This window comes from Haemaphysalis longicornis, unplaced genomic scaffold (assembly GCF_048455015.1).
Source record: "Haemaphysalis longicornis isolate Haplotype H1 unplaced genomic scaffold, Haemaphysalis longicornis Haplotype H1 scaffold_10, whole genome shotgun sequence".
Lineage (NCBI taxonomy): Eukaryota > Metazoa > Arthropoda > Arachnida > Ixodida > Ixodidae > Haemaphysalis > Haemaphysalis longicornis.
The window spans coordinates 98,768,886-98,783,763 of record NW_027526204.1 but is presented as its reverse complement, the minus strand read 5'-3'; the positions used below and the strand labels follow the sequence as shown (position 1 = coordinate 98,783,763).

General features: G+C 46.9%; 1 protein-coding gene across 1 annotated transcript; it reads right to left on the bottom strand.

The window, feature by feature from the left end:
* Positions 1 to 3,451: 3,451 nt before the first annotated feature.
* On the bottom strand, positions 3,452 to 14,733 carry LOC144158942 (uncharacterized). Its single transcript, XM_077690146.1, has 4 exons — positions 14,432 to 14,733; positions 14,275 to 14,345; positions 13,185 to 13,215; positions 3,452 to 3,690 (listed from the first exon to the last, which is right to left on the bottom strand). The coding sequence occupies exons 1-4, from the start codon at positions 14,472 to 14,474 to the stop codon at positions 3,533 to 3,535; spliced, it is 303 nt and encodes a 100-aa protein (XP_077546272.1). The 5' UTR covers positions 14,475 to 14,733; the 3' UTR covers positions 3,452 to 3,532.
* Positions 14,734 to 14,878: the final 145 nt, after the last annotated feature.

Below are 14,878 nucleotides of genomic sequence, written 5' to 3'. Positions count from 1 at the left end.
AACTGGCACCTAACGTGCTCAAAGCTGTGTGGTAAAGTGGAGCTTTCCTAGAGAAGCACGAAGGAATAGATGGCGAACCTACCTGCAGATGCTAGTTCTTGGTGGCTCCCAAGGAGCATTGTCGCTTGCGCCTAGTCCGCAAGTTCTAGTCAAGTGCACTAAGTGGAGCGTGTGTGAAGCTGGTGTATAAGACGTCGGACTGGGAGAGAACAGACTCGCACACCAGACATACGGATGACGGACAGGGAGGTGAACCAAGATGAGCGCATCCCACTGTAGCTGCAAAATCAATTTTAAGCCAGCCACAGCCGTACGTTCTTGTCAGCTCGATAAAGGGTGCGTCCCCTTTAGCTGTGTGCACACAATCCGCAGAAATGGCGAACCACTGCAGCTGCCATGGCAGCAGGTAGCCTTGATAGTGCTCCCAGATCTTCAAGACCCCAGTGCAGCAGGTGCAGAGAGGCCCTATCCGTAGTTCACATACTCATTCAATGCGAGGCGCTCGACACCATCCTGAACTGTACAGCAGACAACACATCCCGCTACACCCGTCACACTTGTTGGCCGACAACCCAATGTTTTTTAACAGGCGTGTTTTTCAGTTTTCATCAGACGTCAAGTTTTTACAGCTTCTTTCATATCATGCATAACCCTTTCAGTCACTGTGTCTCCATATAGAGATGCAAATTTCTTCGTCGTTTTCCTCGTGAAAACGAAAAAAGTTCATGCTGCAGAGCGGTGCGGCTGATGTTCGAAACCTACGGAAGTGAAAGGTAGCACCATGTGATGTGGAATGGCGGAACCGCACTCAGAAACATCGTTTTAAAATGGACGCCACCAAGTTTTGTGGGAGTTCCGGTGTGTTGCCGTCCTAAGTTCTCTTTTACTGCGGCGTAAGTAACTTATAAAGGCTAAAAACACCTCTTTCGTGTGCACAAATTATTATTTCACCTCCTTGTTTGTAAACTGCTGCAGTATATTTATTATTTTTATAGGGAAAAGCAGGAATGAGTAATGGTGTCTCTGTATGAGGACACGACGCCATTTGCGTATTAAGTATTCTAGAGAGACTGAACGCGTTTTTCTTACATCTTGACACTTGACACTGCTAAACCTCCAAGTATGGAATTTTTCTGCAGTGAATATAATAATTCGTGACTGAAAGGGATAATCATCCTGGCCCTGTGCACCAGCCATCTTCATGGATTCGCTTCACTTTTGTCTTTACTGAGACAATTTAGTATTTAATTGTACATCTGTGTCATCAAATAACTGTCTTTGGTGCTCTTTGCCATTGTTGGACTTGCGCCATTAAACTCAAACCATCATGATGATGGTGCTCTCAGAAGTGGTCAGCAGGTCGCTGGGATTGCGTAGAGGCCAAGACCGCTGTGTTTGCGGGTCACCCCTAAACCACAAGATGTTGGTTGGAAAGAAAAAAAAAAGCCAGTGTAGCTGGCCTCGTGAGAATATGTATGGACGCCCGAGAAAGAGGCGGGAGATGTTTGGGCATCCTAGTACTCGTAAGCCCTCGATGAGGATGGCCAAATGCCTGGAGCACAGGCAGGGCTAATGCAAGCCTCCGGGGGCGAGTGAAACCAGTTTCCAGCAAGGACAATGAGGATGTCGCACAAGAATAGGATGATGGGAGTCTTCGTACACACGTACGTTCCTTCTGAATATCAACTTCTCGCATGACAGACAAGTGGATGACATTCCACTGTTTGAGAAGAACGTTTTGGCTCTCTACTCCGGTGGGGGCGCCATCACGCCTCTCTTGTGATGCTGCTACTCCCTCCAGAGACGCAAAAGTGCTGTACTGTACTGTTTACCTGCCCACTGAAAAAAAACCCCGGCCCTTCGGGGGGAGGCCGGGTGGGGGGCATGGTATATAGAAGGTTTAATTTGTGTTGAAAAAAAGACGCCATGTTTTTGACATGCAGTGCCATTTATTGTAGTGCTTTTTTTTAGAGAGAAATCAACGTAACATTTGTACTGAAAGTGATTGAGAGCTTGGTTATTGCTCCGTATGTGCTTCACTGAAAAGTAACCGCAATTGCTGACCGCGGCGGCAGCATTTCGTTGTTTTGTTCCTCCCTTAGGTCCCCCTCCATCTCAGGCAGCGCACTCGCCCGCGCATTTTCTCTGCTCGCGTGTCTTTGTGCACGTTGTCGACACGTATTTATCGTCTTAGTTGTTGAAATGACGCTTATAAAACTCCAAAACGGACATAATCACGGCACGAGGGCCAAAAAACCGGCCAGTGACGGCTGGTTTTAGGCGTGGACCGGCAATCGGCCCGCTGTTTAATAAAAAAACCGGTCGGGCCGGTCCAAAACTGGGCAGGTGGCAGCTCTACTGAGCGGTCTCTCATGATGAGAGCGGGATGGCTCCTGTGCGTCCATTATTGGGAGCAGGATGACCATCTGATTCGTCGTTTGGCTCCTCATCCTCTCGCAGAGAGAGAGAGAAAATAACTTTAATGAAGACCAGCGATGTTAGCTGAGCCGTCACACTGGCTTGCTATGCTAGACGATAAAAGAAAAAAAAAAGGAAAAAAGAAAAAGCAGAAAAATGTAAAGTGCAGGGCATGAGAGCGCAGACAATGTGTCGTGAGGAGGGGCTCCAAATGGTGGTGTCAGGGCACTTCAATGTCTGCTGTTGTCAACAAAAAGTGGTTCAGCCTCCTCTCGTTTTGGCACGATTAGGCGAATCAAAACTCCACAACCAGAAAGAACTAGCTCGAGTGGTCCACAGCAGGACACGTATTATGACTGAGCCATTTTTCTGGAACACATGAACTGATTTTTACTTAATTTCCAACTCATTTTGTTTCTTTTTTTTAATTTCTTCTGATAGCCTGTCACTGACATATTACTATCACTATGGTTTTCCTATCCAGTAGGGAGGAGTAACTGATTTCATTCCCCTAATTTTATTTATATGCCAGCTGTATCACATATGAAGGCGCTTGCAACTGCAGTTAGAGTGCCACGCAGAGGTACGACTGCTCCTCCCTAACCAAACAAATAATAATCTTAATTATTACATTATGTAGGATGCTCGAAGTGGATAAATGGTTGTTGCTTAAAATAAACAGGGCTCGATCCAAGACCCAGTCTGATGAGTCAGGGCCGACGTCTGTGAGAAACGTTCATTTCAGACGCAAAAAAAAAAAGCACTCTCATTTCTAGAACCACAAAATCATCATCACCATCATCAAGACACTTGTGAGGCCTTCGTATGGGGGGGCAAATGGCCATATTCTCAGTCTGTCCTCCACTCCTCGTGTTTTCTCGACCCAGCTGAGTGGAGAACACCGCAATGCTTTTACGTGTAAAAATTGCCTTCAAGGATCTCCTCGACCACAGGCTCGAGTAAAGGAGGGTTTTGCTGAGCCAGGTACAGACCGTATGTCTCCGGACATGCAAAGCACACGAGGACACGGGAGTAAGTATTGCGTCATTTCTTTAGTCGGAATGAGTGCAGGCTTGGTTCACGTATGTATTACGAACAATTACGGGGGAAGGAGTCACGAAAGTAGCGCGGCCACCAGTGCTGAGATGAGGAGAGTGAGCCAGAAGTTGACCTTCAGCAGCGGACTGCTGCTGTCTGGCTGCCGGCCACTGGCGTGCTCTGGCGGGTGATGATGCAAAGAGGCCGCTCTCTCCCTGTCCGCCGGACCAGCTCCTGTCAAAGACAAAAACAGGCGAAACCACATCAGTACGTACGGGTTAAAGCCATTCGCATCTCAAACAATATTGCGCCAGCTAACCTGTACTACCAATTTGTTAAAAATTGGCACAGCTTGAACTAGTGCTGCAAGGCCGGAGAAACAGCAGAGCGGGTGGCTAGTGCAGTGCACGGGCCCGGGCCGACCCAAAAGCCGAAGCCCGGCCCGGCCCGCGGGCCAGGCTCGGGCCGGGTAGCACGCATTTTCTCGGGCCCGGGCCAGGCTCGAGCTTGAACCAAAATTTTGTCGGGCCGTGCCGGTCCGATCCGGCCCGGGCAGTTCCTGATGCCCGGCTATCCTGTGCCGCAAATTCTAAATTGTTGGCAAGAGAAAGTTTTCTTGTTGATATTTCATAAAGTGAAAACAAAAAAAGGAAGTGCTAATTCACCACCGCGCCGTTAAAAGATGTGATAAAAAGACGATTGCACTTAGAAAGCCTTCACATCAATGAAAGAAACGTCTGGGTCCCATCCACTTAGTGGGAGAGAGCGGGCCAGAAAACGAGGGCACTCCAGCCACAGACTACACTGTGATTGTGTTTTCTCTCTCCTTTTCAAAACTAAAACAAACAGAACAAACGTGACCTGGGTTTCGCCGTGTGTGCAGAGTTTGAAGAAGCAATTTTCTAAGCAGAGCCCATGATTTTTTCGCGCAAGAATTCTTTTAGAGCCATGACTAAAGGCAAGAAAGAACAGAAGCACACATAAAGTCATGCTGCCAACGTAACTAGAGGGAAAGACAAAAATCACATGGTGAAACCAGACGCATCGTCTGATCAAATTTCAGCAAGGAATGGAAGAACGAAAGGTGCAATATCTGTTGAAGAATTGCAATAATAAAAAAATCCACTCACTCGGAATCATTTAAGGAATCCTCGGGTGTGCCTCGATTTCGAAGACAGCAAATGAAGTTACATGACTACCGAAAGTACAACTTCTAAGTGAGGATAAGTCGTACAAAGTTCAGTCCGAGTTTAAAGGAAATTTAAATCTAAACTAGTCGTATTCGCTTCGTGCTTACACTTTTTAGGTTAACAGCAAACTTCTTCAAGTTATGTTGATATCCTGTCAGACTAGGTATGATATTTAACAACACTCTGGCAGGCTCGGGCTCATATTTTAGAAGTTTGTCGGGCTCGGGCTCAATTTTTATAAATTTCTCGGGCCTGGGCCGTGCCTCTATTGGGCTGGGTCAGGCCGGGCCTAGAAATTGCGGCCGGTGCACTGCTCTACTGGTGGCACCTCTCCCTTTGTCGAAGACCCAGCTGTTGCACCCCTCATGGATTCCCAAACTTGCCCCTGAAAGTTCTCCACGACGGGCAGGCCCGGACCGTTTGCCCGCAGGCTTTCACGCCTCTCACCACGTGCACCGCGTTAGCACACGCTACAGCCCATGGCACCCAGCTTCACGAACTCGGCATCTGTAGTGCAAAGTCAGTGTGTGTGCTCCCAACTTCAGGCACGGATGCGCATGAACGGGCGAGGAGAACAGCACACGAGCGATCACGCCAAGAGCGCTGGGCAGAGTGTTCCCAAAGGTCAAACTGGCTGAAGGCGGGCGCTCCTCATTAGGCACACATTCACATGCGCACGGTATTTTTTCTTGTCATTTTTTTCTCTGGTAACACTCGACGGCAGAACTGGAAGCTTAAGGGGGGAGGTGGGGATCGGAGCAAACTTTTTTATTTTTTGACATAGAGTAATGAAATTTGGTAGGCACATTGGAAAACACTCCAAATGGTGAATTTTGAAATTTAAGAATGATACCTTCAGTAGTTTTTGTGTTACAGAGGTGTACATGTTGTCCGCTCGTGGAAAGCCTAGCAAGGTATTGACATATGGTAGGAAGTTCAGAATACTTTTAAATTGTAGTCAAAAGAACACTACAGGGTATGACATTCTTCGAATTTTTTTTACACCCTTCATTTTTTTTACAGAAAACATTATTTTCACCTGTAACCAGTAGTATACAGCTGACTTGGCCGTAAATGTCACTTAAAAAAATATCTAGGCCCTAAAATGAAAATCCGAGAATGTCATACCCTGCAGAACTCTTCAAGGGTTGAAATAAAACAAACAGTGTCGAAATCCGCCCAGTGGTTGCCATGCTATCCTTTCCACGAGCAACGAAGAACTCGTAAAACGGACTTTTGAGAAAACGGCTCTTGAAGTTTACGAAGACTTCACGATTTTTCGAACTGCACCAGCAGCATAGTCCTTGCTGTCCTTGCTTGGGGACAACCTCAAAGACCTTTGCCCTTTGATTTGGTGCATCTGGGAGGCCTTCCTGGCCAATTGAAGGTTTTCATGTGCAGGCCTTCAGATGGCAGAAGCACCAGTTTTACACCTAGTGTACCACAAAGTTTGCTATGGGCTACTAGGGTACCTAAACTTTACTTGATGTATGCCTAATGCATAACTGTCTCCAAAATGAAGAGTAAGGCATGGTTTCGTTTTATATTAGTAATATTCCAGCAGACTTTCAGCAGATTTCTGGGTTTCATAACATTGCCAAAGCTACAGCTTAGTACATGAGGCTGTTCGGTGTCAAAAAGTTATATCTGGGCATCACAAGCATAAGATGAGCTATTTGAAAGCAGAGTATAGATTTTTTACACAATTACAACATTGATTATTATTAGCATACCATGCTCTTCACCTTCAGGAGAATCAATCATTGCAAGATAGACAACAGAATTGCAAACATTGCGAAAATAGAAAACCCAATAAAAATATCGAATTGTGAATGCTGCACCCTTACGGCGTCTTTTCTAATTTATTTAACACTCAAAACATTATTTTGTAATCCCAGACTTCGTTGTACGAACTAGTTTAGAGCCACGGCAAAAGTTTCTCAAATAAGCTAGGTGACGGTTCATTGCACCCCCCCCCCCCCCCCCCACCCCGCCCTACAATCCCCTACGCGCGCGTTCCCCACGATCGTAATTTAAATAACCTTGATATGGTTGATAACTTCGCTTTTCCCATTAAATTTCACTTCCCGTACATCAATTACTATTACTCGCGTGCAATAGCAACCGATCCCGCAATCGGCCGCTGCCCGAACACGTCGCGCCAATGCAGCGCGCGCCGCAACTTCTGGCGAGTCGGTCATTCCATTCCCGAAGCTCGCGAGCACGCTGTGCAACACAGCAATAACTCAGCGTTTTATAACATCGCAATGCTCACAATGCGTCCAAAAGTTCGCTTCACGAACCGCAATTGTAGGCGCACGCACCGCGCTTCCCACTCAAGGACAGACCACGGCGACGTCGCGGGCACGTTTTCGATGCGTCTTTCGAGCCGCGCACCTCCCTATCTGGCGCACGATCTCAACATTATCGCCGCGATAACAGTAATGTCACTGTTCAGTACCGCAACAGATAAAACGAGTAAACTGCTACCGAGTCGACCGGGAAACCTTGAAAACATCGGGAGCGCAGTGCGCGTAAAATGCGCAGCAGCCCGGCGGCCATGTTTTTGCTGGCATGGCGGCGCCCAATCAGGAGAGCCCATGGGAGAGCCGTATCTAAAAACGCGGCCGGACAGCCAATCGCGTGTTACCATCTATCGGTTGCTTCGTTTCACTATCTTTCTCTTTCTGCCGTTTGTGCGTTCGTGAGCGAACAATGACAAAAGGAGCGACCGGAAAACGAAAGTTAAAGGGGTCCTGAAATGCCTTCCGCCGATGCATGGATGTACATGTAACCAAATAAAGCAATGTATTAGCAATCTCCTCCTGCAAGAATTTTGTTAAAGCGATGAGTATTAGCTGAGAAATCGTAAATCAAAAACTGCGAATTATCGCCGCGCCGTATTTCCTCCTCCTTTCAACTGTTTCTTCGCTGTTGGCCTCCCCTCCCATGATGCTCCGCTCCTCAGCGGTGACGTACTTCCGCTATTGCGCTCCCACAGACTGCCGTCTGCTACGGGCCAGCTCTTTCGGCTTTTTCATCTCTGTAGACACCATGGACACAGGCTGGAAAAGCGAACGAATGACCTGGCCGCATGTGTGCGGCCTGGCCTTGCCCTTTCGCGGTGTACGTAGCTGCAGGGCTGCAGTTGGTATCGGCGGCGAACTCGCAGCCGCGTGGGGAGAATCGTGCGCTCGTTCCCTTTGGTGCACCGCGCACTGTTTATCCAAAAAGCGCGGTCTCAGATGTAGCCCCGCTGGTGCCGGGTGTTATTTTGCGGTGGTTGTAATTCCTACTACCGGCGGCATGTGAAAAAAGACATTTTCAACCGACACAGAACCCGTGCACAAAACGCGCCGGATCGGATCGCTTTATCAGCGGCGATGAACGTGAAGGCGAAGAGCAAACCAACGCTGCACTCGATCAGCGAGAACCCGTGTTCTGACAAGCTGCACCCATGTGTTGCATTCAACACTGACGGGAAAGCGTTTGTTTGCACTTGTTTGGATAGTCGTAAAATGTCCAAACACTCCGGCACTCCGCTAGCAGATCAGCCGGCGAGACATTTCGGAAAACATTTGACAGATGGCGCCGTATGCATTAGTGTGTCGCTACGCAAAACTGATGAGACGCTCTACTAAAACTCCCATCGCGGTGTCACGTAGCGGGACGCAAAAATTTAGCGTTTAGCGTATGCAAAGGCCACAAACGCTGTACTAAAACTCTATTAGCAGCAAAATAGCGTGCGTATGTGAAACCGCTTGCGTTTACAAAGCTGCACGCCGAGCGCGTACGTTTCAAACCTAGTGACATCGTTTAAATACACTGGCAAGCACAGTGTAACGTAGTCAGATATCAACCGTATGCTCAGGCGACAAGCAAGAGCTTGTTTTATGTGGGGCGGAGATTGCGCATAAAGGCTCGTTCGCACTTGCGACGAAAGCGAGTGAGAGCGGCAGGAATTCCGTCGCTTTGTCGCGCGACGATCGTTTTTGTCGAATGGTCGGGACAAATTTTGGTTGCGCGACAGAATTCCCGTCGCTTTCGCTCGCTTTCGTTGCAAGCGGGAATGGAAAGTTCTGCCGCTGCCGTCTGCTACGCAGCTCGGAGGTAACCGCGCGATCTGCTCGGGCCGGATGAACGCGCACACTCCACACTCCCGCACGGCAGCGCCCCAAGCGGCAGACGGCCGCGTACATCGCTCCCGGCGCTCGCCTGGAGCCCGCCCTCGGCACACTAGCCAGTATATTTTAGGCACTATAATGGAGGAAAGATTTTTTGCTTCCGATGAACCTAGTTCTTTGCCCCTGTGTTTTTAAATACGTGAAGTGGTTAGCACGTCGACCTCACGCAGCTCTGTATCGTCGTAGCATCGCTGATTGTCCGAACGAAGCTTGCAGCTAAGCTGTGTGTGTGTGTGTGTGTGCATCGCCTCCTGTGTGTTGTGGACGCGTTCGTTTCGCGATGAAATGCGACATTGTACTTCTGCGGGTGGATAGTGCTTCCCATGGTCTGGATTATCTTTCTCGAACGACGTACCACTCAACCTCGCATGGGGTATGTGCAGTGTGCCTGGCTAAAAGCCTTCTCGCTTGCGCGCCAGAGTTGTGACTTGCTGCTCGTCCCCGCAAACCGGGTGTGAGGTGAGTGCCGTATTTACGACGGGCAGGAGGAGGCAACTCATCGTCTGTCAATCGCGGTTCAGACTTGCAACGCATGTTGTGACGTTGCTTTCGTTCGAAACGCATCTCTGGATTGTTTTGAAGTTGAATAAAATGTACGCGTCAAACCCGGGCATTCGGCTCAGGGCGTTCTCTGCGATTGCACCAAAGAAGTGCCACGGGACTTTCTTTATGGTACGTACTCACGTAAGATAAAATCCACGTCGTGTTATGGCCGTGTTGCATTCAATACAAACGGTTAAGCGTTTGTTTACACTTGTTTCGTTTGTCGTAAAATGCCCAAGCACTCCGGCACTCCGCTGGCAGATCAGCCGGCGAGCCGACGCTGAGCAGACGACTCATCTCTTTGCCGGAAGTGCGTGAAAAAGCCGCCCAATAGCAGGATGTCTAGCTCATGACGAACATCTGGGAATCGATGATGTAGACATGTGAAGATGGCGGCGTCCAAAAACACGAAGGAAAGGGTGAGAAAAAAGCGACAAACTTTGCAACAAAAGTGTGAGCTTTCCGCAGCGCGTAAAAGAGTAATACTTGGCACAGGTGACGTTGGCGACCCAATCTAGCGATTGCGCTAGTTCATTTAGTGTGCTCAAAATGCCTTTCAGGGCCCCTTTAAAGAGTCGGCCGATCTAACGCGACCAAGATGGCGGCGCCCGGTAGCGTCGTTCCGGAGATACAGCGCTGCGAAAATTGCCGTGTTTTCGTCATTTTGAGGAAATATTTTGCCACCTCAGCCGATATAAATATTTTTCTTTGGCACTTCGCGATCGTTTGCGGCGGGGAAACTTTGTGAACGCATAGAATATAAAACGTGCAATCCGAAAATGTGAGTTCCGAAAAAACGATTTTTTGGTCACTTTCCGAAATCTGATCCCCGCGTCCCCCCTTAAAGGAGCCATGAAGACAAAATACAAGTTGGGTTTATTAATAAGAAAGACTGCTTAGTCCCAATAGCAATGATACCAATATCATCGCAATCTTCAAACAAACAACGGAGATATGAAAGAAAACGTGTGAAGCAGTCGCAACCCACTAGCCAATTTCCCGCAACTTTTCTATGACATCACGGAACCTTGTTTGTGCGATTGGCGACCGCCTAACTGACCTGTCGTGACGACACATGACTGGACGTCTGTAGTGGGGCCTCTAGTTCCATTTGACTGCATCACTTGAATGCTAACGGACAGTTAATGCACTGAAAATCAGGTTTTATTGTTGGCCCGTATGATGTCATTCTTCTCATAACACGTCACTGTGGTGCAAAATTTGAAAGTTTTTAATTACTTGCTTTTTTTTCGTTAAAAAAACATTATTTGAGGCTGTAATGGAGCTGAGTGAGATACTGAATTCTAGTTCTTTCAAATTAAACAAAGTTGTATTTTCTCTTCATGGATCCTTTAAACAGCTCTGCCGTTAAAAGTGCTTCTTGCTTGGCTGCCAGCTACAGTTTTAAGCAGGCCTACAGTGCTGTGTGGCATTCTGAATTTGTTGCCGCAAGCGGCTCTGCAAGACGCAAGCTGCTTGGCATGCCAATCTGAATTGCTTTCAACGTTTGGCATCAGCAGTAACATCTGCACACATTGCAAAACACAACACCCAGGCACTATTGCCACGTATGTGTGCGTGTGAAATGACACCGCAAAAACAAACCATCACCCAGGGGCATTGGCATCTGAAAAGTGCCTGCAGTCCTATTATTAACTTCTATTATTAACCGACACCATTTCCTGGTGTAACTGTAAAGTTCTCGCAAGTTTAAAATACGAGCAATCTCCAACGAAACACTGCATAATGACTATAGGTACAGGCTGTCTTTCTCAATGCACATTAAAGACAAAACAAGAAAGGGTATGCGACTCAACAATTTAACCCGTGCTAACAAGTAATTCAACGGACGGATCCAGGAGCTCAACATAGTGAGCAGCAATGCACCAAGCATATATAAAGTGCAGATAATTTCAGTGCTGGTTGTGGCTGCAGTAAATGTTTTTGACTGAAGCCAAGCTAATCCATTTGGCCTTACCAAACCTGATGCTCCTACCAAGGAGATCATGATGAGCACTCAAGTGGAGCACGATTGTTCAAGCAGGTCTGCTCAATCAGTACTTGAGAAACTTGACAGATGTGTACCAAACGGATGTTTTAGTTTACATGCACAATTAAATTATGTCTCACACTTCATTTAAAGGAGCCATGAAACAAAATACAAGTTTGTTTTATTCGAAAGATTTCGTGCTTTATAGTGTCCCCTGCGCTTGTCCGGATACAAACAATGTATTATTCAATGTAAGTTAAAATTTTGATTTTCCCACTAAACCGTGTGTTTTCGTGGTCTGCAATGACATCACAGGAACTGACTGCTCTGCGGCCGATTGAGAAGCCTGGTTTACCGTTGGTGAACCTAGATGGCGCCACCATACCGTGGCAAGCAGTTTTCTGCCTCTGGTTTATTTTTGACCGTATTTGAACCTGGCTTGTTTTTGTGCAGGGAGAAAATAATCGTTTCGTGAAACATAGTGCTCGCTCGACAAAGATGGTCACGTAAAACACCGTTGCCTGCGTCAGTCGGCCAGTGTCGTCTAAAACTACCCCAAAGCCCCGCAGTCCTGTGCAGCTAAACCAAGCATAGTTCGCACAGTACCAACAGCAGTATGCATCGACACTTCTATGTTTACGTGTGCTTTCGTAACTTCCACTGTTTGTCCCTCCATTCTTACTGCTTTAAAAAGAATGTGGCCTAAATTTAAGCGCAAATAGCCCATTCGGCAAGCTTACAAGCTCTGTCTAATTTGCATTTGCATTTGCCAGCCTCCACCAATCGCAGAGGTGGCTGGTATGACATCATAGGTTCTGTTGCGGGAAATGAGCGAGTGGGTCGCATGGCCACTCCCCTTTTTTTCCTAATTATGTAGCTTATTTGAGGGAAGTTTACGTTAAAAATGGTGTCAGTATGATTCTCACAAGGCAATCTTTTGAATGAACCAAACTTGTGTTTTGCCTTCAGGACTCCTTTAAATGCAACTGTGATACAGCAACTAATCAATGGGTGGCTGGGAATAAAACTGAATTACCTAGCATCGTTCTAGCATATGGAGTACACCGATCTTTTTCTATTGTTTCATGCCATTTTCACCAGGAATGAGACGGCATACCACCACAACGCGCCAGATGCATTATTTTTTGCTTATCAGAAACCACTTTGGCGTGCGAATCTTGATGGCCAAATTATTACAATCTAGCTCAACACGGATCGACAGGTTAAGCCCGCTGCATCAGTACTACGGCCGCTCGCATATACGAACAATAGTGAATGAATGGTGAAGACACATCTTCAGTCCATACGTCAGTGTTCCTGCACTTGCAAGTGCATTGCACCTTAAATACCACCACGCGCCAGCCATCATTGCTTGCAACATTTTTTTAAAGATTAATACACCAAATCCAGCAAGCCAAAGATAATGGCTGCGTGCCATATCCCAAAAGAAGTATGGAAAAAAATAAAAATGACTGCGAATCTCAAAAAAATGTGCCCAACGATGGGGATTTGATAGATTTAGAAAAAGGGGGGAAAGTCTGATTGAAAGAAGCAAAACAATACCTAACTTACAGAGAAAAATTTCAAGAAAGCTGTCAGCGTGGAACGAAACAGATGGTGGTATTTGAGGAGGAACTGCTGCAACGGTCGCCAAGAAGGAAGCATTGTTTGGAATGATCCGTAAAGGTTTATTTAAATCTCTTTTTTGCTTTTTCATGTTTGCAGAAATCTTACCACAAAATAATGCAGCTGCCGCCTGACTGCTTTTCGCCTGAGAGATTAAGAATTGTGATGGCAAAGAATAAATTAAAGGTAACGTACCCGGTTCATGCAGTGATGGCCCTTGCCGGTCCTGAAACACAATGATAAAACAATTACGCATTTCTACGACCCAGACGTTCAATCTGCCAGCACCTTATTAAGTTTATATACAAGAAAGAACATGTAGCAGCAGCAACAATGTTCTAATACCTACTCAGTTAAGGGTTCAGACACGTTGCATAACGATTAACCTGTAGAACGCAGGCTGTCACAAGAACTTTATAGAAAATGACAGCCGTAAATTCAAGCACAGTAATAATAATATTACTTTAATAATCATGCTTTTATTCGTACACAGGGCAGGTACAGCCAGGCGTACAGGGCTGCAAAAGGCAGAACTGTCCATACTAATCAGGCGTACGCATATACATATAGCCTGGGACTGTAATTGTTCTCCACATACACACATACACTACTTCCGCAATTGTTCACAGACACACACAGACACATTTCTAGGCGCGTTTTCTCACTTCATAAGCACTGTGGGTTTGAAAAAAAATGGGGGAGGGAAGCGAGGTATGCTTACAATTAGTATAAGGCGGTTACTCGCGGCATAACTTCATTACTATTAAAAATCAATTAGTGCCACCAGTGCCACGGTATGCTGTTTCTAAACTTAATCCCAGCTGGCAGCAGCTATTTGCGACAATTAATTTCGAAAAAAAAAAAAAGCAGAAATGTTACTTGAAGTTGGTGTGACCTTTCAGTGGTCGACTCAGGCGTCGACAATACGAGGGAGATGTACGGATAGTCGAGCTGAACGCGAAGGTCTGATAAAATCTGATAAAATCTCCCTCGTACGGAACAGATCTGGGGGTTAGCGGTAAGGGAAGCTAGGTCATATCCCTTCCCCGGCGCCCCTAGGCATTCCAATGCGATAGCCAAGATGCGTAGATTGCTGATTCAGTAATTAAATGGCGTTTTTCTACGCTAGCCGCAGCGTAGGTCGGATACTACACACACACAAATAAGAAGAAAATTAAACCATCTGCACGATCCCCAAGGAGAACGTACCAGCCCATGCTGGGCGTTTTAAGGCAAGGAACCGTCACAGACGAAACAATAGACGCTAGGAAATGATCAGACGAACCTGATCGGCGCACCCAGTACCAGAGCAGTCAGTCCGATCACCCCGCTGTTCCGAGCTCGCCAGGCAAACCGCTGCGCGTCACAGGACAGAAACAATATAATCCCTTAAAAAAAAAAAAAAGCTACGCTGGGGTCAGAAATGACGGGCTCATACGCACCACTTAGCAGGAGAAGGGCCAGAGCCAAGGCTCTGGGACTCATCGCATCCGGCCAATCGATGAATCACTCCGGGGTTACCTCCAGAAGGTTTCTGCTGTACAGGAAACTCGCCCTGGGTTGATGAGTGGTGCAGCTCGCCGTGAGCTGCACATTTTAGTAGGGACTGCTGCAGTTCAGTTTTCCAAGATCAAAACAAACTCCTTAAAGACATAGTGAAATTAAGTACACCCGCGGCAGTCCGCAGACGCACTCCGTGAACGCCTGCCTACGGCAAATGACGCCCAACGGCACTAACGCCAGGAGACATTCCACCCAAGAACCGAAACTACTGATGGCGGGCTATTATCGTCAACAACACTTTCTGTAAAAATATAAAAAAACGTATAATCTTTATTTATAAACTGTTTTCGGTAGTAATTTTTATCATTTTATGAAATTCTGCAGCA